This window comes from Zonotrichia leucophrys, chromosome 9, assembly GCF_028769735.1.
Source record: "Zonotrichia leucophrys gambelii isolate GWCS_2022_RI chromosome 9, RI_Zleu_2.0, whole genome shotgun sequence".
NCBI classification, from domain to species: domain Eukaryota; kingdom Metazoa; phylum Chordata; class Aves; order Passeriformes; family Passerellidae; genus Zonotrichia; species Zonotrichia leucophrys.
This window is the reverse complement of record NC_088179.1, coordinates 4,618,012-4,642,949: the sequence shown is the minus strand read 5'-3', so window position 1 is coordinate 4,642,949 and position 24,938 is coordinate 4,618,012. Positions and strand designations below refer to the sequence as shown.

Sequence of the window (24,938 nt, the reverse complement as noted above, 5' to 3'; positions counted from 1 at the left end):
CCAGGAGAAAACACACAAAAAAAGAAGAAAGGATGCCAGTCTATGGTGTGGTTCATCACAGGCTGACCTGACTCTGCCTTCTGGACCTCACTGTGAGAAGCAGCAGGGTCTCACCTGTAGCAATTCTTTGGCTGATCCTCTTTTCTCCACATCCATCTCCAAACATTGGTTCAGGAATTCCCGGAATATTGGGGACAGTTTCTCAGGGTTCTGGAGTTCTGGTGTGCCATTAGTTGCTATCAAATATAAAGCCTGTAAAATGAAGAATAAGATGTAGCCAAAACCAAGCTTTAAAAGATGCCAAAGTGACCTGCCTTGTGGCAAGCCCTCAGATGAGAGGGCCCTGCAGCTACATCTCCTCAACTTCAGAGACTAGAACTGTAAAAATGCCACAGGTGTAGGCACTCATGACCTATTCTTGCCAGTAGCAAAATAATGTTCAAGATCTTTTGGCAACAGATACTGACCTTAGCAAAGAAAACATCAGTTTGTGACACAGCAGCACTTTCAACAATATCTTGGGTTTACTTTCCCCAGACTATCACAGAGGCCTGAGGTCAAAGTCCTGTGTTTTATTTACAGGCAGGCAAATCTTCTAAGCATCATCACAGAATCCCAGACTGGTTTAGGTTGAAATGGACCTTAAAGCCCAACTTGTTCCAGCCCCTGCCTTGGGCAGGGACACCTTCCCCTATCCCAGGTTATTCCAAGCCCTGACCAACCTGGCCTTGGACACTTCCAGGGATGGGGAGTCAGGATAAGGCTGAATGCAAATTCAAGACAGAATTCTGGAGGAATTTTCTTGTACTGCTGAAGCTTGTTGGCTTTTTCATTTAATTTTCTTTTTAATGCAGATGCAATTAACGAACAAGTGGTGAACACCCAGTTCCAGCAACACCAGGAGCTTCTTACCCTCAGGGGGTTCTCGTTGAGGTATGGGGGCTCTCCTTCCACCATCTCAATAGCCATGATGCCCAGGGACCAGATGTCCACTTTGGGGCCGTAGGCTTTCCGTGTCACCACCTCGGGAGCCATCCAGTACGGAGTCCCCACCATGGTGCTGCGCTTGCTCTGCTCAGGGGTGATCTGGGCACAGAACCCAAAGTCAGCTGCAGGACAACACAAGTTTAACAGGTTAAACTGGTGCACATCAGGAAGTTTTTCTAGAAGACTTTTCTATTGCTACACAAACATTTCATTGAGAGGGGTTTTGGGAGCAGTTTCTTCTTTCCTCCCCCACTACATTCTCCGTATTTAAAAAGCCAACGTGCAATGAAAATACAAAACCTGAAGGTGCTTAAGCAGGGCAGAATTCCATGGAGTGAAGACAAAGCTTTTGTCCTCTGGAAACAAGAATTATCCTGCAGAAGAATGGTGTTTTGCCCAGTCAAGAGTTCTAGAATGGTAACAGCCAAAATAAGCAATCAGGCAGAACACAGGCAGAGTGTTCTGCATGTGGTGTGTTACACAGCCTGAATTAGAAGAAATCCATCCACACTCCATGGCTTCTGCCCTGCCAAACAGATTGTACTTGTGCAGCTACTGAGGTCAACATTTCACAGCACTTTGGCCATCTATACAGGTACTACAGCTGACAGACACGGAAACAAGGCTCCAGGGAAGTGCAGTGCTACCCCACTCAGCAGCAGGAACCTGGACAAACAAACCTTTCCACAAGGTAACTACCAAAGAGAACAACCACACTCAAGAAAAGGAGAAAAGTCACCTATTCCTATAGCTTCAGGTGCAGCAGCAATGCATGTCCCATCATGTTACTTTATCCAGCTGCAGCACTCCCACTTCCCAGGCATGTAAAGCATCAATAAGAACACAGTTAAGGCAGGAGACAGATATTACCTTATCATTGACACTAAGTTAGAGAAAAGAGAGAGAGAAAGAGAGAGGGAGAGAAGAGAGAGAGAAATTTAAATTCCAGGGCGATTTTGGAAGTGTTATGCCAAGCAGTGCTAAGGAAAGAGCCAAGTCATGGAAGTGCCAAGCTGTGCCAAGACCATTTAACACAGAACTAACCCACCCTGACAGTCAAAATGATGCCTTAAAAAAACCCAAAACCAAACAAAAACCAACCCTATAGGAGTTACCAAGGTACTCCTGCACTTTTTGGCCTTATCAAGGTGTCACAGCCACCTCCCAGCACGGCCCATTTCTGTGATCAGCCCAGGGAAGCAGCAGCATTGTGTTCTCCCGACCCTCCAGCCAGGCCTGCAGCACCAGCCACCAGCACAGAGGAAGAAGACAGGCAGGAGCAGTTTCACCCACCAGCAGCATGTGCAGCTGCAGTGGTGACACCTGTCCTGCCACCAGATTCCCTCAGAGAAGGGCAAGAGTTCAAAAAGAAGGTGCAGCTTCTCCCACCCTAAACTTCTGCTAAAGCACCATAACCACACAGCCCAGAACAGCTTGTTCAGCACTGATTGCACCACCTCCCCTTCATACAGGGAATTTTTGCAGCTGACTCCTGTCTCCTCCTGTGTCTCCTTCCTCCTCATCCTCCCCCAATGTGCTGGCATGATGATTTTGACTCAGCTACTAACTCTGTCCTTTGACCACTTTGCTTTGACACTTCTTTTGCAATTTTGATCCTTCTCCAGCTAACTCTTTCAGCCACATCCTCTGCTGTAACTGTTCACTTCTTTTCAGCCTCTGAATCCACAGCTTGTGCACAGACACATCACATCCTTAAAATAAAATTCCCTATGCAAGCAAGCAGTGCATCCAACAATGCTGGCATGCAAATCAGGTTGCTGGTAATCTTTCTTCACACCCCATCTCATAAATAAAATGAGACTGCAAACCATCTAGAATAAGAATATTGCTAAGACACATTTTCATGGCACTTCAGATTCCTACTGAAAACACTTTTTGCTTTATATCTTTTTGCCTTAACTCTTTGATTGTTATATGCTTTGTACATTCCTACATACAAGAAAAGCAGATAATGCACCTCTTTCTCAACAGTCCTGACAGCTACCAGAGCTTTCACATAATTTTTATTTACACACACCAGAAAGGATCTACTGTCCAAGCCTATGCATGCATACCCATTACCTGAAAAGCAAGTAGTTTGTTTTGTCATTATTATATTCATGAAAATGCTACACTTCCAGTCCAAGAAAAGGTACAGGGTTAGACTAGACTGCAATAAATGACCAATAATGCCCAATTTTCTTGTTCATGAATGGGGCAAAGCATTAATATCAACTCCTGACATCCTAACAAAGTCACTGCTGCAGCTTTGCTCTTGCAATCATTCCCATTTTGCTTCACTGTCTGTGCCAGTTACTTCCTATTTACCAACGAATTCATGAGGCCACAGGTTTACTTCATCATCCTTCTGGGCCAACACATTCACAGCCCCAGTCTGAGGGCCCTCAGAGTATCAGCACCTGCTGTCTGATACATATTTTATAACAGAATTGGTTTCTATTACTCATAGTCAATAAAAACCACCTTAAATTTCCCTGCTAATTCTCCTTCTACCAATTTACACACTCTGAGGCAGAGATTCCTGGAAAAGGGAAATAGAACATGAAACAATTGTTGGCTACTCACTTAATTTAACTGATCCATCCATTCCTAACAGCACATTGTCACTCTTTATGTCCCTGTGGATCACCTGGTTGGCATGGAGGAACTCAAGAGCTTGCAAGCACTGGATAGGAGAGAAAAAAACACCACTCAGCATCCAGGAACAGAACTGCTGCACTTGAGCACAAATTCAAAGCCAAGTTCACACCCTCAGCCAGCTCTGAGTGCAAGAATAGAAAGGTATTATTGAAAATAACCAGCAGAGGAAGCTCTTGGGCTAAAAAAAAATACACTCTGGATTTCAGGAGCTCAAAAATCATCTCACAGTGGAGTTTCTCTATTTTAACAAATGAATCCTTTAAACTCCTCATCTCCCAGGATGCTCTCAGAAATCCCTGATGTTAATTTTGGCACATCCCACAGATTCATAAAGGATTAAGTGAGAGCTTTTCAGGCTGAGGTCTCACCAAGAGGAATTGGTGAGGCTTCATGTCCAACATCCACACAGCTTCTACAGTGAAGGCTGTAAAACATCTTCATTCTGAAAGGCACTAATACTGGTTTGCATTATTTTCAGATGAAAACCTTTCACACTAAGTTGCTGCCCAAAACCATAATGAAATTTACTTTTGTTATTTGAGAATAAAAGGCAAAAGAACAAAAGCCAGATTTTTCTCTTTCCATCTAAGCAGAACATTTGCAGCTTGGCACAGATGTCCCCACTGAATTATTTTTTTTTAATCTTGGTTTGCTTTAGCAAAGTGACACTGATTTGCAAAACTAAATGTATCTAAAACACTGGGCAGCAGAGTTATGATGAAGTACAATAGTTCAGTATTTGATTTCTTCCTCAGAAAAGCTGATTAGTGTCACAGTAAACAGTTACTCTTTTGGTTCTCTGCTTCCAGCTCTGGTTTCTCTGGAAACCATTCCCTGTCCATACACGTTACTGTGCAAGTTTGCTTTCCCTCCCCTCCCTTGGGGTGAGTCACAAAACCTCTCGTCATGCTGATGGAGTCAGATGGGCTTTTTAAAAGCCTCCAGCTTCTCCTGCACAGCAGATAACACAATTCTCCTTCTGCCATGATAAAATCAAGCCTGAGCTGGATACTGGCACTTGCTCAGGGCAGAAACCACTGATAAGATGTGGTATCAGCTGCTTTTAACACTTCCATTTGAAATCTTACTGCAACCACCAAGTTATTCCATCTACAGCCTTCTGGAGCATTATTTTCTTGAGAAATCCATAAAGAAAGCTTAGCTGGCACAGAACTATAGATGCCACACACTATGGGAATGACTAAAGTGAGAAAGGGATAGTCTGCACTCAGTTCATCTTTATTTTAGTGTATGTTTAACATACTCCTGTTTCAGCAGATCCACTTCCAAACTGTGAGCAGACACCATTCCCCTTCTTCCTTCTGGAAAACACTTCAAAGCTTTCAGGAGTTTTTATTTTTCTTTCTTTTTTCTCCTTTCTACATTACCCATACATGAATATGCAGATTTTTTTCTCAGTGCCTCTGAATGTTCTTTGTTAGTCCAAATTAAAAAAGCCATTCCTTGCAGCTGCTAAACTTCTCTAATGCTCCTCCCTGAACTTTACTCATATTATTCTGTTAATAATAGTCCACATTATTCATATCTTTTTGTTAACACTGTCAGCAGGACGAGGCACCCCAGGTACCAAACCCACAGATTTTATTTGCTCCACCACCAAACATTCTCAAAAACCACTGTACCTCTTTTGTCTTACAACTTGCAAAGCCCCAGTTTGCTGAGGTAACCTAATTTTGTTATTTTCTGCAATTTTGATTTCTGCTCATGGTACCATTTATTCTTTACTCAACAGTAAAGAATGAACATTCTTTACTCAACATTCTTTACTTCAGCAGCAATTGTGGCAATTAGTGCTAACCTGAGCATGCCATCAAAATCAGGGGAATAGGGAGCACCTTCATTCCTCCAACCCAGCCCCTCACACTCACCTCTCTGCACACAGCAGCAATCTGTGCTTCATCCATACATGTCTCTGTGACCACATCTGTTAGAGAGCCTCCAGCCAGGTACTCCATCACCACAAACAATTCATCCCCTACGAGGTAACTACAAAGAGAAAACCAAAAGCATGTCCCTGTGCCATCAGGGTGACCGTTTAGAGAGAGCCTCACCTGCTTCCAAGACCCCCAGGTAGAGGAAGAGCAGGTCTGAGCAGGGATAACCCCCTTGGGATGAGGAATCAGCCAGCTGGCTGCATTTACCTGTCCAGGAAGTTGACTATGTTGGGGTTCTTTAGCTCCTTCATTACCAAGATCTCATTAATTATCAGCTCCTTCTTGGGCTGTTTCTGCAAATTGATCTGTTTAATAGCCACCTGAATAAGGCAAAATAAAAATAAAACAGCAATCTCAAACCTCAGTACTCAAACCTTTCAGCCACTCTTAATACAGTGGAAAGGCAGAAGGAATCCTGTAACTGGATTAAAGGAGTTTAGAACAGTTTGTGGCTGGCAAGTTGTTGATTTATCAGCATACAACTTAAAAGAATTCAGCTTGATCAGCACACAACTTGTACCATCATCCTCTTGCAGCTGAAAGGATCCACAAACAGTAAGAGGACAGACCAGACAGCAAAGGGCATTCAGGAGGCAGAAGGATATTCACTCAATTCCATATCAACAGGCCTGAAGCAGAAGAGAATCCTGTAGCACTCAGAGAGAAAATCTGAGCCCACCAATGGAAGGTGAGGTAATTTGCTGTTCTTTATTCTGACCAAACTGGTGTTTGGGTGTAAGGAATGCTGGGAGGCAGAGGGAATTCCTCTCAAAGGCATTAATGAACTACCCAAGACAGAAAAGAGAAGATAAAGGCCCACCTCATCCAGGAAATAAATAACAAGGACAAGTACTACAATGGAGAAGAAACATCCCAGCTGTACTAACTCCAACACTCTAAGGAGGCAGTTTGGAGCTCAGCAAGACAACCTGGGCTGACTCCAGAACCAAACATGAGAACCAACATAATCCTGTAAAAATGATTGTTATTATACTGCCAAGGACATTAAAGGAAGAAATTCTCATCATTCTGCAGCACAGAGTGACAAAATAACCATGACTGGAGGTGGAGCAGGGTCTTGTGGGAGTTTGGAATGGAAACATCAATGAGCAGATATTCCACAACCCCTCTTGAGCTCCTGTGCCATGGCAAATCATCCTGTCTGAGAGGGAAATAATTCTAATATCCAACCAGAATTTCCCTTATGGCAATTTTTGTCTGTTCCCTCCTGTCCTGTCACTGGGTAGCTCTAAGAGGAGTGTTCCTCTTACTGAACAAACCTAACTCTGTCCTCAGGCATTAAGTAGAAGAAACCTGAGCACTGCATGAAGTGGCAAAGTGCAGAGCAGGGCTCAGAAAGGCCCTGGAGCCCAAAATTCACTCTGTAATCGGCAAGAGGACATGAATTCTGCAGTGTGGAGAGAGCAAACTAAGAGACACTGAGGTGATGGCAAGGCTCATGTTGCATTAAGATGTATTCCTCCACTGCAGGACTGCTGAATGTGGTTACTGCAGAAAGGACATTTACTTATCAGTGACCTAAAGAATGCCTACTTGGGGATATTTAAAGGAAAATTTAGGAAAGAATTTAAATAAAAATATGGAAAGAAAATGAAGGAAATCTGAAGTTAAACAGAGACAAATAATTCCTAAAATCTGAGTCCCAAGATATGGTCACTGATGCCACCAATTCCACTGGAGAAACCAAGGGATGAAAGCAAAGAGCAGGATATGGAGAAACATTCTGAGGGCATCACATGAGACAAACTGCTTCCCTAGAGACAGCCACAGCCAAGTGTGCCAAGACTAAACAAAATTTTATTTCTAAAAACATAACACAACAATGTGTGCAATTCTTGAAGGATAAACCATTTTACAAACTCAGTTCTGGAACACCTCACTCTCTCTGCTTTTCATTGGAAAGACAAATCTCTGTTTTTAGCTTTCACCATCTGATTACTATAGAACAAGCACATTGTTAAAACTGACTATGACAAAGAGATCTGAGAGGTGATAGCAGCAATGGGAGCCACCAAAAGAAATCACTCAAATAATTCTGGCCACCTACAGAAGAACATTTAAACATTAAAAAAAGAACACAGGAATCTTACCTCCTGCCCTGTTGCCACATCAATAGCTGTGAAAACTGTACCTGAAGCCCTGTGAAGAGAAAGAAAAATGTTACAGCAAGTTGCATCTTCCTGTGTAACAAACACACACATGAACAGCCAAGTCAAAAACACAGAATTGTTTCAGTTTTCAATTCAGAATTTCCACCACTTTTCCAGTGATGCCTTCACTGTTTCTTTACTTTACTTTTGCTGCCCAGAGAGGTCACAGCTGCCTCAGCCCTGGAAGTGCTCAAGGTCAAGTTGAACAGGGTTTGGAGCAACCTGGGATAGTGGAAGGTGTCCCTGCCCATGGCAGGGGGTGGAATTTTAAGGGATGGCTCTAAGGTCCCTACCTACCCTAACATGGGTGGGATTCTGTGATTTATCTCCTGAATGCAGCCAACATCTCTGCCTGCACAGGCAGTGGTGTGAGGCAGAGAACAGCACCCTGCTGCTAACACTGGCCCACTGGGGATAAAAGTTGGGGTCAATACTTACCCCTGCCCAATTTTTTCATATCTGGTGTATTTTTTCTTGGGATCTCCTATGCTTACAATAGTGCCTGAAAGAAAAAAACAATCAAAATTCAGTCCAATCTCACTGCCCCTCAACAGCAGGGCTGGCCTGGCCAAGATCGGCACAAGAATGGCTCAGCTCAAGTAGCAAAGCTGCTGCACCAACAGCCAAAGCTGCAGGGGAGCACTAACACAGTGAAAAATCATCACCAAGATGATTATGGAACAAGCAACAGCAGAAACTATTTTGTTACTATGGTTTGATTGAAGTCCAGTTGTGACACTGTGATGTGCATGTATGATATAATCCCAAACCTGTTCTGTCCTTAATTTCCACCCCACAGGGCTCCCAGCATTACAAACCCCCCAAGCCAGCGCTGCTGCACACAAAGCCACCCAAGCACTGCACACAAAGCAAGGCAGAGGCCAAAACTCTCCCACTGCTCCCCTGCTTATCTGAAATGAAGGCACTTACGTAGTTTTTCCATGATGTCTTCATCTGACATCTTGGTTTTCTTTTTCTGTTTGTCCCCTGCTTTGGAGGCGCTGTCGGCGCAGGTGTCACCGGCCGGGGCAGGGATGGGGTCAATGACAGAGCGGGTGTAAATCTGCAAGGGACACCAGAGACCTGAGCAGCTGCTCTGCCACCACTGAAACCCACCACAGCCCTCAAAGATCCCCAAGCAACAATTTATAACAGGTAGGAGGCAGAAATTAGAGCTGAGACACGTTAAAGCTCCATAAAACAAGATGCTGGCAACATTACTGACCCCTCAAAGAGATCCAGGCATCTCCTGAACAGAGAAGATGCCAGGAGATTCCACAGTGGGTTCCTCAGATTTTTATCTGCTTATTCTTTATAACCCATACCAGTTAACAGAGCAGAAGCCATTATTTAATAGTGAGATCAGCTTCTACTAAGATCTGAAGGAAAAAGATGCTTGATTGCCCTCAAAAAGATGCCACCAAAAGAAGGATGAGATTCTCAAATACTTCCCAGTTGTCTCCATTTAAGGTTTAAGGGACTTAATTTCATGGAGCTTTATTCAACTTCCTCCTGAGCTGTACACAGATATACACAGCTACTCCAGAAATATCCAGCTGTGGACCTCTCACCTTTTATATGTCTAAATCCCAAGAGTAGGAAATTATAAAGCAATATTCCCTAGACAAATAAACATAATTCCCATTTGCAGTGCTGGAAAAAGTGGGCAGCAAAATGAACAGCTCCCACAGCCAAAAGAAGGAGCTGGAGTAAATGGGACCCCTGGGACACCATTACCAAGGTGTGCAGATGAGGGCTGCCCTAAAACTTAATTATAACATCTTCTCTAGCATTTCACTGTTCCTGCAGTGCTGATGGCTTTGTGAGTGAAATAAGCTTTCAAATCTAAAATTTGCATTGGTTGGGGTTTAGGTGGTGCACTTGGAGGGGCTACCACGCTGCAACCCAATCAAACAAAGGAAAGCAAATACATTACACCTGTATCACTGTGCTGCACAAAGTTACACAAATGGCCTACAGGTTTTATTTATAGGAATAAGAACTCTCCTCCTCCTCACATGCTGGGTTGAAAGATAAGCATAACTGGATGTCTTCAACATAAGCTGACAAACAAATCGACAAATTTCAATGATCTGAGAGGTTTTTTCCAACCTAAATAATCCTATGATTCTATTAACTACAGGACTTCTAATCCAACTGATACTCAGAAATTAGGTATTTTCTTAGCAAATTCAAAAAACAGAACTTTTCCCTAAAAACTTACAGCAGCTTATTGCCCAAATAAAACACTTCCCTAAAAAGCAGAAGTTCTGCAATGCTGAGAAATGCAGGTCTGTCAGTTTTACAGCTGCTCACCGATTTTGTGTGATCTGGCCGTGGAGCAATCACAGGAGGAGGAGCCTCTTCATCATCCTCATCATCATCTGCCACAGCTGTTGATGCTTCTGAACCTTTGGCATTGGTCTATATTTTTACCAAAGTTTAAAAAAAGATAAATGATTTCTCTCCCACAGTATTAAAGACTTTATATTTTTTTCTTCACATTAAGAGAAAATAATTCTTACCAATGTCAAAAGAAAATAATTTAAACCATTCAGTCTATCCTTCAGTTATTACATTTTATTATCAGACTCAAACGCTGTTGCTGCAGTAAAATATGTGACTGACCACCCAAATTTATGTTTCTATTCCACAAAAAAACCTCTTAATTTTTATACTTTTAATCTTTACACAGTTTAATACTTCAAGATTCAGGATATTACAAGTACAGAAAACCTGAACTTGTATGCACCACAGAATATCCAAATAATAGTAAACACACTCACCGTTGGTGCTCCTGAAGGGAAACCATCTTTTTCTAAACAGGACAAATAACAGAATACACAAAATCATCAGAAAAGAAGTAATAAAAAGTGAACTTTGTCAAGTACAGGGTAAGAATATTACAAAGCCTTATTACTAAGCTACTTTTGGAAAGAATTTGGAAGAAAGGTTGTAAAACTGCACCTGTTTGTGGGACAGTCCTTCTCTCATCCCCCATGTAGGAGTCACAAATTATTCTGCACTGCTGATGTCACCAGCTGGTGACATCAAGTTCAGAGCCAGCTGTGAGGAGCAAGGCCTCCAGCACAAAACCAGTTCATCCCAGTCCCAGAGCCCCAGCTTGATAAACACAGCCCATTCAAGCTCATTTTGGCTGCTCTTCTGAATGATGCAGTTCCCTTTCTTCCCCTCTCCACTTAAAAAAGGAAATTAACTGGACAACGCCTGCTTCCAGTCAGTTTTCAATCCATCTTTGTATATCTGTGCCTCATTGAAATGCACCTTGATTTTAGCACTTGAACCTGATTTATCACTCTGACATAGAGGAAGACAGTGCTCCAAATTCCCAACTCCAGTGTCTTGCACACTTGGCTCTCACCTGGAGCAGAAAAACTCAGATATTTCTGTTTTGCTGTGTCTTTGGAGTCGTAGAATTTCAGCACATCTAGTACCGCCTGGGGGTTTTTCTTCTGTTCTAGCTTGGTGATATTTGAGGTCTGCAGCAGCCTAGCCCATTGTTCTGGCATTCCCTGAAAAAAAACCAGGGGATTTAAAGCATCCTTTTTGTATTTTAAAGGTTTTTTGAAAGCAAAACCAATTTCTTCCCTCTATAAAAGCATAACATACACAGCCTTAAGCACGCAAGTGAGTAGGATGGGGAGCCAAAGGTGAAAATAGAGATCACGGGACACAACTCCTCCAGGTATGCTGGGCCAGATGTGAGGAGTGGGAACACAGAAACACTCAACAGATCCAGTGTTACCCAGTAAAGAGAGCAAACTGAAGAGGGTTTGTCAGGGAGGGCTCTCCCAGGTGCCACTGGCATTGCAGAAGCACTAACAGGTCACAGTGTGCTGCGCAAGCACAAAGGAAAAACAGCTCCTGGGTAGAAACAAGGACTTAAATTGCACTTTATTCTAAAGCTCTGCCTTGGCTTCACTGCAGCACTGACCCATGGTGCTCCCTGAGCTGCTCCAAGGCTGGAATACTCACAGTGAACTCTCCAGTGACAGCATCGAAGCCAACATGGATGGTGTGTTCAAAATCTGATGGTGGGGAGATTTCTGGCCTCTCCTTTTCCTTCTTCTTGCTTCCTGAAAAAGACATTCAAAGATCTCAATGTTAGAAAGAAGTTTTTCCCAGTGAGGGTGCTGAGGCCCTGGCACAGGGTGCCCAGAGCAGCTGTGGCTGCCCCTGGATCCCTGGGAGTGCCCAAGGCCAGGTTGGACAGGGCTTGGAGCAGCCTGGGATGGTGGAAGGTGTCCCTGCCATGGCAGGGGTGGAACTGGATGGGTTTTCATTCCCTTCCAACCCAAACTGTGCTAGGATTCTGTAATTCCTTGTTCCATTCAAATAATGTATACTCTGGCAGTAAGAAAATAAGAGATTAGGAGCACCTGAGTGCTCAGTTGAGCACATGAAATCTAAACATATTAAATGTTTACAATGCAAAAAAGGACATTTTAATATAGATTAAGAACAGCAGAAAAGACAACTTCAGTTCAACCTCAAGTTCACCCTAAAGACACTTAAAACTCAGTTGCCTCACTGCTTCAATTCAAGGTAATTAATGCAAACTAAGACTTCCTGTGATGAAGATAAGAGTTTATAGCCTCAGAGCAATTACCTAATTTAAATTAAAGGTGGGGGAAGCATAATAAGTACCAGAAGCAGGAACAAATAATTAGAAGGACCACATGCACAATCCAACCTAGAGTCAATTGAATTTATAAGACATTTTCTAACACCTCAGGCTTTGGATTTTTGTTTGTTTGTTTTGGGAGTTTTCAGGGTGTGGCTCAGGAGGGAGGGGGGTTTATTTTAATTTAATTTTTCTGCTTTGTTTCTAAATTCACCTTAAAAGTCCTGTTGTTTGAGTATAGAAAAAGCAGGTAAAGCAGCACTCTCTTGGTTACTAGACAGCAAGCAAAGCTGGTGCTGCTCAGAGGCAGGAATCCATGTGAAATCCCCTCCTGCTGGGAAGGGAAGCACGGGGAGTGAGGACAATACTCAGAATGAAAAGCCATGTGGGCTGCTGGAGCTGAACAATGCCGTGGAAAGACACGGCTGTTATAAACAGGATATCTTTAATATGGCTGCACAGGGCAGAGCCAAAAAGCAAACAGGCTGTCAGATGTTTCATTAACACACAGGAGAAACTCACTGCTGTGAGAAGCAAGGGAAGCACCATTTCTGATCTATTTCTTGCAGGTTTTTATGTGGAAGCAAAGGAGAATAATATAAATATATATATAAAGCTGTATTTCTCAGGAAGGCTCCTGTTTGGGAGCACTTGACATGCAGTGAACAGGAGCTGGTGCTCAAGCCCTTCAGCATGTGCTGGGTAAATAAACCCACTCCTTCCAAAAATACACAGATCCCATGAGTAGGCAAGGCAAGGAGACTGAAAGCCATTGCTCTGCCCACAGGAACAGCAGAGCAGCACTTCAAACAAACAGCCCCAGCCAGAGGCAAGCCCGGTGAGTCATGTGCTGGCAGGACATCCTCAGCTCTGAGAACAAGGCCATGGTGAGGCCACGCTGCCTCCCAGCCCTGGACTGAAACAGGAATCCCTCCAGTGCAGGGCAGTGCTCCTTCCCAACTGCACAGAGTGAGCCACAAAGAGCAAAGTCTGTAGGAAGAACATGAGAAGCTAACACAGGTTGGTGGCTGTACCCCAAAAGAGAGTCCAGCCCGCTGAGGGTGCTGAATGTGGCAGGTCTGGGTGCTGTGCAGTGCAGAAGTTCTGTCTTACCCCTTCAGTCCTGCAGAAATGGGTGTTTGACCAATTTGTTACTGGTCATGGGACTCAGAATTTGGCCCTTGGCTCTGCAGAGACACAGAGGTCCTTTGGAAGGATTTGGTGAGAATCCTTCTGGAGAAGGCTGGAGAAAGGCTCTGTCTGATTAAGAAGTTGCCTCAAATACAAGCAGACTCTTCCCCAAGTGAAGCCAAAGGCATCAAATTTGGCCCTTGACCCTGCAGAGACACAGAGGTCCTTTGGAAGGATTTGGTGAGCTGGAGAAAGGCTCTGTCTGATTGAAAAGGTGCCTCAAATACAAGCAGACTCTTCCCCCAGTGAAGCCACAGGCACTCAGCAAGGTGTCAGCCTCGGTACTTCCCAGAGCAAAGCCATCCTCAGGCTGCCCTTGCTTCCCACCAACCAAATCCCATGCACAATTCAAGAAGCACAGCTGCTTCCCAACAGCTGGAGGCAGCAGGCAGCTGATTCCAGATGTGCACCTGGAGCTGCTGAGCTCCAGCTGAAACCACACCAAAATGTGCCCCCAAACACGTGATGTGCAGGATCTGGGTGATGCCCTCAGCACCTCCTTCAGTGCTTTCTGCTCAAAGACAAACATTTCTGGTTTTAGGGGACTATTTTAAAGCTTTCCAAAAACCACACAGAGGTTCCTTTCACTTCAGAAGTCAGGCCAAGAAAATTCATGGCAATAAAGTGCTCTAGTAAGAAGATGACTATCACTTCATTTATCCTAAACAATGGAACCAGGGGGGAAGAAAATCTTCCATGACTGGTGATTAAATAATCCCTTCAAACCCTTAGGATTATTTCAGCACAGAACTAGCTCAGACTTGGGACAGAAACTGTGTAATTGCTAAATCTCTTTATCTGCAAGTCCCCCAAAGCACAAGAACCTCCCAAGAGAGGATCCAGGAGCAGATGAGGCTGGCCAGGAGGGACCTTGCAAAATCATATGGACAGAGATGTGCAGACAAAGCCAAACAACATTCCTGGATTATGGCAAGGATTTTTTCATGTTCTGAAAAGGAAAACTGAACATTTCAGTAGTGATTTGTTAAACTTACACACTGCCTGGAGACATTTTTCCTATGACAAAATTTCTACCCCAGGTTGACAGATTATTTTGCATCCAATCCAAATATATTTTTTAAATCTGAGCATGAAGTCCATATTTCTGCAAAGCTTCCCAGCAGCTGAATTTAAAGAAAAGAAGGATTTAAATGGACATTTCTGGGGAGGGTGTGTCCCAGCCATGCTAATGAAGAAAACAACTAACATCTGACCATTGTGTGAGTGCCAGAAAGACACTGTGCCCACTTCTGTGCTGCTCACATTCAACAGCCAGTTTTGCAGACTTGAAGGCCAAAATCCCTTCTTTGGATATTCATCTTAGCCTTGCTGCAGGTCATGCAATAGACAAGTTTCTTCCAAATTAAAAAGATACAACTTCCAGATAGTTTCTCTAATTTGGGTAATTCAATTTTCATTTTTCCTAATATCTTGCCATGCAGGAAAGCCTGCTTTTCTTTCACGAGATTAGCTGAATTACGTTTTAACATCTAGAAAACACAAACTGACACTCATTTCCTCTAAAATGCAGTTTTCTCAGCAGAAATCTTTTCTCCTACCTTCAGTTTGCAACACAAAGTATCAGTAGGTAGATGCTAAATAAATATGCAGATTGATTTGCCTAAACTTGGTACTTGTCAATATCTAGAGTGGTCTGAATAATCATCAAAGGACTCCAAAGCAACTTCAGATGAGCCAATACAACTTTAGATAATTCTTCAATCACCTCCCCATTCCAGCAATGAACAAACCCACCATCAAAATGAAAAGAGAAAAAAGGTGTCATGGAATGACACAAAGCTCTCACTTGCATTCATAATTCATTTGTTACTAATTCAGAGCAAGGAAAACCTTCCTTAATGTGGGATTTATGTTCTACTTCATTATGTTCTACTTCATCCCCGTCTGTAAAAGGGCTCAAATGCTCTGATGAGCCACCAATGGAACAGCATAAAGAGAAGTGCCATCCTAGCTACTAAACTCCTAATCTTGCCTGAAGATGGACAGATTTGATCCTTGCACAAGATTTCCCTGCAGTATTTCCTTGTGGGACCTACAAGAACATGGTCAAACACCCATTTCTGCAGGACTGAAGGGCTGAGGCAGAACCTGCTCCAGACACAGAGCACTGCACTGACCTGGCATCCCCAAACCTGCCACCTTCAGCACCCAAATTCAGCACCCCAAAGGCTGCAGTCTCTCTTGGGGTGCTGCCACCAACCTGTGGTAGCTTCTCATGTTCTCCTTACACACTTTGTACTTTGGGGCTCACACATATCAGCAGAAAGACCACCACTGCTACAGCCACAGACAGGCTACTTCACAATAAATGAAATAAATATTCTCCTTCCAGAAGGCCAAATCCTTCCATCCTACAAAAAAAGGAAACACACCTTGTACTGCTGAGAGCAGAAAGCCAGGTCTTGGGAACAGAGGGAAACCTGTCTCTCTGGGTTTGATCTCCAGGGAGAGGCAGGCTGCAGAGCTGCTCACACAGCTGAGAGAGAGTGAAAACCAGCCCTGGGGAAAACACTCAGCCAAGAGAATAATCAACCAGAGGAGCAGAATCTCTTCAAACAACCAAACCTGTGTCAGCATGACTGAACCAGTCCTGCCCAGCACACCAGCAAAGAGGCACAGGGAGCCAAGAGCACACAAGGCACCAAGAGCAGCAGGGTCCTCTCCAAGGTGCATATTAAAAGTCACGTTAACCAGCAGATTAATAAAATGCTTAGCAGATTTAAGTCAGGCTTAAGTCTCTGTGCAGTTTTACCATCTCAGATGTTAGAAATGTTTCTATCTATGCACTGTTTTATTGTACATGGACACACATTCTGGAGAGCCAGGAGAAAGAGCTCCATTGCTGTACATGTGCTTCCCATACAGAAAAGAGAACAAATAACACAAAAATACAGACTAGTATTCATTATAGCATTTTTTTTTCCTCAGAAATAATCTTCTTTACAGCAACCCAGGTTTATCTCCACTAGTAATCAATCCTAACAGTGCAGTCCCACAGACAAAAATATGTAATTTCCCTGAGTTTTCTTTCATGCAACTGCACCTTCACCACTATTTATTTAGTGACTTTTTTTCCTCCTCAAGGTGCCACATAAATGACCAGCAACATGAATTAACTTCCAAACTAGCTGGGTGCTCAGTTTGAACCAGAAACTTGCATCTAAGTAACATGATCCCCAGGAATGCCAAACATTGATTAGGGCTGTTTGGAAATGCATTACAAACAGGGGCTGCTTTTCCAATCCCCTACACTTGGACAGGCTGGACTCTGACATCTAAAGCACCACCAAAACTTACAAGGAGACTAAAGAATAAAAATAGGAGTGGAAAAAGGAGGCATCTCACCTTTTTCATTATAGAATATGGAGATGATTTTATGCCTGGGTTTCCTCTCTTCTGGGACAGAGGGCAGGGGTTTAAAGCTGTTGTTGGTTGGTAACTGGTCTTTGCCCCCTGCACTGAAGATAGCGCTGCTCATGCGGACAGGAGGGGCAGGGGGCTTGTCTTCCAGCTCTCCGTTGTCAGACATGGTTCTCAATAGCTAGGGGAAGCCCTGGAAGAGAAGAAAAAATGTGATTTGAACACAGGAAAAGAGCATGGAGTACATGAATGTACCATTCCTTCTGCTGGCACAGGGGAAGGAGGCGTGAGTTCAACTCTGAGGAACGCAGACACTGCCGCCTCCACCAAAGGAAGCAAATCCCTTCCTCATTCCCACTTCTGGGCCACCCATTCATTGGTGCCAGCAGCAGCAGCATTTGTGGGATGGAGCCACAAACATTTCCAGTGATAAAAGTAACCCAGACCAAATGAGCAACTCCAAATCTGGTTCTGTTCACACAAAGTACAGCATCCTTTGGGGGTAGCTCTAGTCCAAAAAGCTTCATGCTGTAGAGTCAAACAGCTTTGAAAGCCTTCCCTTCTTGTCATTTATCAGACAAAGGAACAGATTATGTTTGTAAGCCATAATTCAGGTCACTATCCACATTAAGTGGCACTCAAAACATCTCTACCCAAATCACACAGCCTACATTAAAGAGCTCAGCACTGAGATCCACAGGACCCACTCGGTGCCAAACTTTCTCCACTTGCAGAAAATAACACATAGGATCACCACAATGCTCTGAATCCTCAACAAAAACATGAGTGAGAACACGGACAAACAGCTGCTGGAGCTGCAACCACAGCACAATAAAACATCTACGTGACACATTCCCCATTCAGAAAGATCTCTGCTAGCATTTCCTCCCTCCTTGGAGTATTTCAGGGATTTTTGTTCTGATCACCAGGAAACAGGCAGCCTGTGTGCTACAGAGTAAAGAGCACAAAGAAAGATGTACAGAAAATACTTCTCAATGACAGGTATCAAACAGTAACAAATGTACCCTCAGTTCCTCTGTTCTCTCAAATGACAAGCTACCTCTTTGGGACAGGAGCCAACACATCTTTGTGTTGACTTCCTTCTCCTCTCACAACAGTTGGAGAGGGAAATGGGAATTTCATTGGGAAATGAATGGGTTCCTGGTGCCCACCAGCTTCCCCATCACATCTCAAGGCATGACTCACATGATCAGTGCCATTGATGAGAGCCACAGCAAGGCAGTGCCATCTCCTGTCACTTACTGTGCTCCAAACAGCACAACACCTGCATCCTGCCCGGCAGCACAGCTAAAACAACATGGGCTGTCATTCCCTGCCATTCCACAGGCTGGCTGAACGCTGCCAAACCCCAACAGAGACACACAGCTCAGGCCAGCAGCCTGGACTGGAGCAGCACTCTGGTTTATGTCGTGAAGCTCAAGGAGATTAACATTAATTATCCCCATAAATGACCACGAAAGAATGTAATTTCTGTAATATATCATCAGAGGCATAAGCAGCACAATGTTCTGGCAGAGCAGCAGAAATTGGACATGAGCTGGTTGCTCCATGGCTTGGAGGGCAGGAGGAAGAGCACTCCAAGCTGTGCAGCACCCACCTGCACAGCCCTGCCTTGGAGCCTTCTCTGCTGATGAATTATAAACAGACCTGCCACCTGAACGTGAAATAAAATACAGCTGTGTGAACCAGGCACAGCTGGCCTGCAAGCAAAGCGCAGTTAATAGAAGAAATAACAATTAATGATTTTTAAGCGTATCCATAGCAAAGAAGAAGACAAGGCCGACAGCATGGAACAGATGAGAAAAAATACATGAAAAATTTTGTAAGCTAGACTATGTGCCTAAGTAGATGTGTACAGGTGCTTATTAAATCTCTGTCAAACTTTTGCCAATTATATTGGATGTGAATTGCTTTACACCAATGAATATAATAAGTTATTGTGATGTAGTTAATGACTTAAGATCACACTTTGTTAAGAGTATATAAACTAAAGAACATGCAGAATAAAAATCTTTTTTCTTCTTAAACCCTGATCATGTGTGTGTGTCACATTCAACCTAACAGTAACACCAACACTCTTCCAAATCAACTTAATGATTGCTATTTCAGGTGTAGCAAGCTATCTGCAAGATTTTCTTGTTTTCCACCATAATATGGGGTACAAAAATTAAGTATCCTGCAATCCAACAGCAGGCCTGAGCAGCCAACCCACAGGGATTTTAATTGCAAATGCTTCCCTTACAAGACACTGCAGCAAGGACATGCCACCCATTTGAGATATAAATCAATTAAGGTATTTCCTTTATTAACATATAATAGAGCCACCAAATCAAACTGATATATTCATATATATGTATATATTCCTATACATATATATGCATATGTGTATTTTTATGCATTCATATATGTATTTTTATATATTAATATATATATGAATATATATATTTATATATATAGATATATATTCAAGTTGAGTTTGGAGTGATGGTAATACAGGGAACCATAATCTATGTCCCTTCTGTGAATCAAAACTCAGAAAAAAGGTGGATATAGGATCATTACGTATCCAAATGGGGACAGGTAAAACAAAAAAGTTCTTCTTTGCAACAAATGCAATTGGCCAAGTAAACCACAGCAGGTAAATAAGTGCATCACATAACTTGTACGCCCAAATTGGTACACTGGGCAAAGAAAACAACATCATGAGTGGCCTTTTGTATTTTTCTAAAGCAAACCCTATTAGTTCCTCCATCTGAGCAGTGTTTCTGAGGTGTCTGATAAGAGCAAGAGCAGGATGTAAGGATAAACAACTCACCTGCACCTGAAACTGGACAAGAACAGACTTGGGACTCCAAACCCACAGCAATTCCCCACACACTCCCTTAGAGAGGCCAGTCACTAAATTAACAACTCTGTCATGTGATATTCAGACTACAAATTTAAAAAAACAAAAAAGCAACATGCCAAAAAAATCAACCAACTGCACTTCTGTTGCAATTTTAAAATCAAATTCTCACTCTAGTAAAAATCCTTCCTTTTCAGTGACAAGAATACTCAGTCTTGAGCCAAAACAAAGTATTCCTTAGTATCATGTATGCTCAAGAGAAATAACAAGTTGGAAGGAAGGATATGGAAATCTAAATCTATTTCAGGAGAAAATCAAGGAACTCCAAGGAACTGGTGCAGAGCATCTGAGCAGAACCCTGAGAGCTGCAGCTCTGATCAGCTGCTGACTGTCCAAGTGCTCACAGAGATCCTTGACCTTGCCCAAAGTACAGCCCAGGAGCTCAGGGAAAGCAGGAAAACAACCTGTGGGGCTGCTGGAGCAAACTGCAGTGACAGAAAGAGCTCAGACATCAGCTTCCCACCTCAAGGACTGTCTACAGCACAAAAACCCTCCCAGCTCACTAAATCTGTGGTGCAGGAAAACCTCAGCTGCAAGGAACAATTTAAACTGTGATTTATTTAACAAGACATGGTAGAACTTCTGAGTGGCCATTTCAAAGATCATTAATAAAATAAAGTGCTGAATTCAAACCTAGTTTGCACAAAGGCCCATTTCAAAGCTTTCAATTCATCATTTAAATAAATGACAACAGATCCACTCAGGCCAAGAACATCATGAAGCACAGTTCTGATTCTTCAGTCATCATAGGAAGTGAAAAATCAATCATTTTGTCCAGGTTCAAATCCAAAGAGCCCTCTTTCTTCTGCACTCAGCTGAAGAGGAGAGCAGTTCCCCCCTCCTTTATCCTTATCCTGCCTTTATCATGCAAGGAAAATTTCCACAGTGTCAGGAAGTTTTTGGAAATGGCTACAGAGGTTTGGCATTATAGGCAATGACTGGAGCAGGGATTGAAAAAAGGAAAAATAAATTCAAAGAAGAGTGTAAATACCCCCCAAAGCTCTGTAAATACCCCCCAAAGCTCTGTTTCTGCTGCCCCAGCCTCCAAAGAGGAGAAGGAGCCTGTTCAGAGCAGCAGCCAGACAGAATCACTCCTGCACCATCACCCACTGCCTGCCCTGCTGATCTGCAGGGAATTGCAAAGACAGGGGGATTTTTTTTCCAGTGCCTGCCAGAAATCTGTAACCCAGCAAAGGGGATGTCAGGCTCGTATTTCTCTGACACAATCAGACAACACAAGTAATGGTTGGTTTTTTAGCTTGGCTGAAAGATATTTACCCAAATAGTTAACCTGAATTTGAGCAGCCCTACAAAAATATGCAAAAGGTAATACAAGGAAGAGGGATTCACTTTCATCTTTGCCAGTGAAGGAAATGCCAGTAATAATAATGTATTCAAGCCCATCAGCAGCTCCCCCACAACCACTACTCACACTACATTTAGTACAAGAACTAGAAAGCAATGGATTGAACCACAGAGACAAGCTGAGAAGCTGCAAATAACACTTAACTACAGCCTTCAGACAGGTTCAGTCCCACCACAGGACACAAGTGCAGCCCAAAACGACAGACAAAAAAAGCTAAAAGCTTTTCTCCCCACAGTTCTGCTGCTTAACCCACAAACACAGTCACAGGTGCCAGTGCTGGTGACTACAGGGCTCTGATTCTCAGTCCTCATCCCCAGTACAGGACACTCCTTCTTCCCTTTCACAAAAGTTTCTAGCCCTGCACTGGGGCAGTGAAAATGAAGTGCTCTCTCCATCCTACAGAGCCAAAGAACAAATGTGCTCTTCTGCAGAGGCAGCAGAGAGGCTCCAGAAGGGTCTGGGTGTCCCGAATCCCTCACCACCAACGCTTGGAGAAGTTGGAGAAGTTCCTCACAACTGCAACTCCCCTCTCCCATCAGATCATCGAGTCCAACAGTTAACTCAGCACCATTAACCCTCCCACCTTTGCCCAGAGAGGCTGAGGCAAGACAAGCACAGGGAGCTCCTTGCGTGGCTGAACCCACCTCTGGTCCCTCCCAGCCCCTGCAGGGACTGCCCCCCGCGTTCACATGCTCCAAGTTTCATTTTTACAACCTACATCCTGCTGCTCGCTGTCTTTCCTCTTTTGGGGATGGAAAGGGCCCCAAAACCCAAGGTCAAGGACAGGTCACAGGAGAGAGACAGCCCCTCCTGTCCCTGGTGGGAAAACACCCAGAGAAACGTAACCCTGCCAGTGAGTAAAAGCTGAAGTGAGGCTTGGGCAGTGCTCTCACAAAGCTGACAAACACACACTGCTGCAGCATGTCATGAATGCTTTGGCTTTGACTTGCCCTTTTTTGTTGTTTGTCCCCCCCAGTTCCCGTTGTGTGAGCATAAAGCTGGCTGCTTCCTGAAGGACTTCCTAAGCACAGCTCTGGTGCCAGCCCAGCTCCCTCGTGACGGGGATGGAGCCTGACACGCACTCCCATCCCAGCTGAAGCTCTGGGCTGCCCTTCAGCCCCCCTGACTCTGGAAAAAAACAAACATTTTTCTTCTCCAACTTGGCTTGCAGACAAGGAAAGGAAATAAAAGGAAAATTGAATAAAAGGATGAAAGGAAATAAAACAAATAGAAATCAATCATTCTGCTATCTGCTATTAGTGCACACTCACATTTTCCCTGGAGCACTTGTATTTGAGCAGACTGAGTTTTAAATCTGGATTACAGTGCACTCACATGAGCTTTACAAAGCCCTGAGCAGGGGTAGGAAGATGGCACCATGTGCCAAGCCAAACAGCTGGTGTAGAATGTTCTCACACCACACTGGCCTGAATTTGTCTTCTTAAGATGTTCAAATTAATGAACTTGAGCAGTCTAGGCTGCACCTGTATTTCACTGCCTGGGATGCAATGCAGAACTACATCAGGCTACTGCTTGGAAAAAGAAACCAAAACAAAACACATCCAGATTAGAGCTGCTTGATAACATGTCCCTAAATTCCTGCTGCTGGCACACAATACTGTGCTTTACATTGCCACTGATCTCTGAGGAGCCAGAGCTGAATCAGTGAAATACATCACATAAATCTGTCACAGGAGCCTCAGAGAGCTGCAAACTGAACTCAGCTCATTCACTATCTGCAGCACAACACAGAAGGAGCAGCACAAACATCACACTTAAGTCCATTTGGCAGGGCTGTCCAAAAAGGAGGAGTAAGAAGTTTGAGGCTAGTAAGGCATTAAGAAACAATCACTTTGCTTTTAATGTGCCACTACAGCTGCAGGACACCTGAAACACTTGGGCCATGCACACAGCTTGATGGCAACACAGCAAAACTGTCTGTGGCAAAATCACCACACCGGAAGAGAGAAGAGTTGATGCTTCATTATTCTGGAAAAGAGGTGCAGTTTTAAAGTGGAGATTGGAGGGATCCTTACTTCATCAGGTATTCGATTTTCTTAGATCAAACAGATTTTGGTGTCCAAAAGTAGAATGAAAAATCTCCATGGGTATTCTTCTTTTCTCCCTGCCCCCCTCCTTTTTTTTCAAAGGCTCCTGTTGAGCAATAGATTTCCTGTGATTAGCTCACTTAGTGCTGATTATAGCTCACTTCCTCCCAGGGATTAGCAGAAAGCAGCTTTCTGACAAGTTTTTATTCAGATGGTGCTACCTAGCCACAGCTTCCTGCCCCATCACTAACAGCCTCTTAGTTCAGCAGCTCAGCAGCTTGAAATTATTTCACTGCTGCAGAAAAATTCACAAAAGCAGCACATCTCAGACTGTCTTCTCCATGAAAAACAAAACAAGTCTTTTGGGATGTCTAGCTTTCCAACTTGAAGCATTTGGATCCACGAGATTTATTTTATCAGCTCCAAAAAGGAGTTTTCTGGAACAGAATGAGACTACCTTCAGAGACTGAAAATACTTATCTCATCATTTCAACTGAGAAAACCGTGCAAAAAAAAACCCAGCAGAGGCAGACAAAGAATTGCTTTCTTGCAGACTTGGCAAACATAATCCTAGACCTTCTGCCTGCCAAGAGAGGACTCGTGCAAAAGCACGGAGAAGAGTAACAGTGAGAGTGGCCAGGAAGAGGCAGAGGGATCATCTGTTCCACCTACGGTTATTGGAAACAGCCGCGGATGCTCAGAGCCAGCCCTCTGGAAAAGCAGGTACCCACTTCCATGGCATGTGCTGGAACCTCTCCTTCCAGCTTTAGGGGGTCTCAGAAAAGAGGATTTGGTCAATGCCAAACCACACACCCGTGAAAACCGAGTTATTTTTATTTAGTTTTCTTTATAGGGAGCGCAGAGGAACCTACGCTGACCTAAAATACTCCCACCTAAAACACTCCAACCAAGCTCAGATTTACAACCACAAATAGGCAAGACACTCACTCTTCAAATGATGCAGTTAAGACAACAGCAAAAAAAAAAAACCCAGAAATAATAAATATCTGAGCCAAACCAACTTGTCATTAAGATTTACAAAGGGACACAGCAAGCAAATCAACTACCATGAAGTTTATAAACAGGTCAGGTCCCTCCTTGCCTCGGCAAGACACTCACTCTTCAAATGATGCAGTTAAGAGAACTGCATCATTGAGAACTGCATTCTGGGCAGAAAAAAAACCCAGAAATAAAAAATATCTGAACCAAACCAATCTATCATTAAGATTTACAACAAGACACAGTAACCAAACCAACACCATGAAGTTTATAAACAGGTCAGGTCCCTCCTTGCCTCGGCAAGACACTCACTCTTAAACGATGCAATTGAGAGAACAGCTGAAAAAAAACCCAGAAATAAAAAATATCTGAACCAAACCAATCTGTCATTAAGATTTACAACAAGACACAGTAACCAAACCAACACCATGAAGTTTATAAACAGGTCAGGTCCCTCCTTGCCTCGGCAAGACACTCACTCTTCAAACGATGCAGTAAAGAGAACAGCTTAAAAAAACCCCCCAGAAATAAAAAATATCTGAGCAAACCAGCTTGTCTTTAAGATTTACAAAGGGACACAGTAACCAAACCAACTAGTATGAATTTTA

The 24,938-nt window shown here is 43.5% G+C and overlaps 1 protein-coding gene across 1 annotated transcript in view; it reads right to left on the bottom strand.

The window, feature by feature from the left end:
- Positions 1 to 24,938, bottom strand: part of PAK2 (p21 (RAC1) activated kinase 2) — a 42,545-nt gene that overhangs the window by 4,360 nt on the left and 13,247 nt on the right. The window contains exons 2-14 of the mRNA XM_064720672.1: positions 16,977 to 17,184; positions 11,771 to 11,871; positions 11,157 to 11,307; positions 10,561 to 10,592; positions 10,091 to 10,198; positions 8,705 to 8,837; positions 8,213 to 8,276; positions 7,715 to 7,763; positions 5,811 to 5,923; positions 5,538 to 5,655; positions 3,574 to 3,673; positions 913 to 1,109; positions 115 to 252 (exon numbers count right to left, since the gene is read on the bottom strand). Coding sequence (XP_064576742.1) covers positions 115 to 252; positions 913 to 1,109; positions 3,574 to 3,673; positions 5,538 to 5,655; positions 5,811 to 5,923; positions 7,715 to 7,763; positions 8,213 to 8,276; positions 8,705 to 8,837; positions 10,091 to 10,198; positions 10,561 to 10,592; positions 11,157 to 11,307; positions 11,771 to 11,871; positions 16,977 to 17,160 — 1,488 coding nt within the window. The 5' untranslated portion in view covers positions 17,161 to 17,184. The remainder of the gene's footprint in view (positions 1 to 114; positions 253 to 912; positions 1,110 to 3,573; positions 3,674 to 5,537; positions 5,656 to 5,810; positions 5,924 to 7,714; positions 7,764 to 8,212; positions 8,277 to 8,704; positions 8,838 to 10,090; positions 10,199 to 10,560; positions 10,593 to 11,156; positions 11,308 to 11,770; positions 11,872 to 16,976; positions 17,185 to 24,938) is intronic.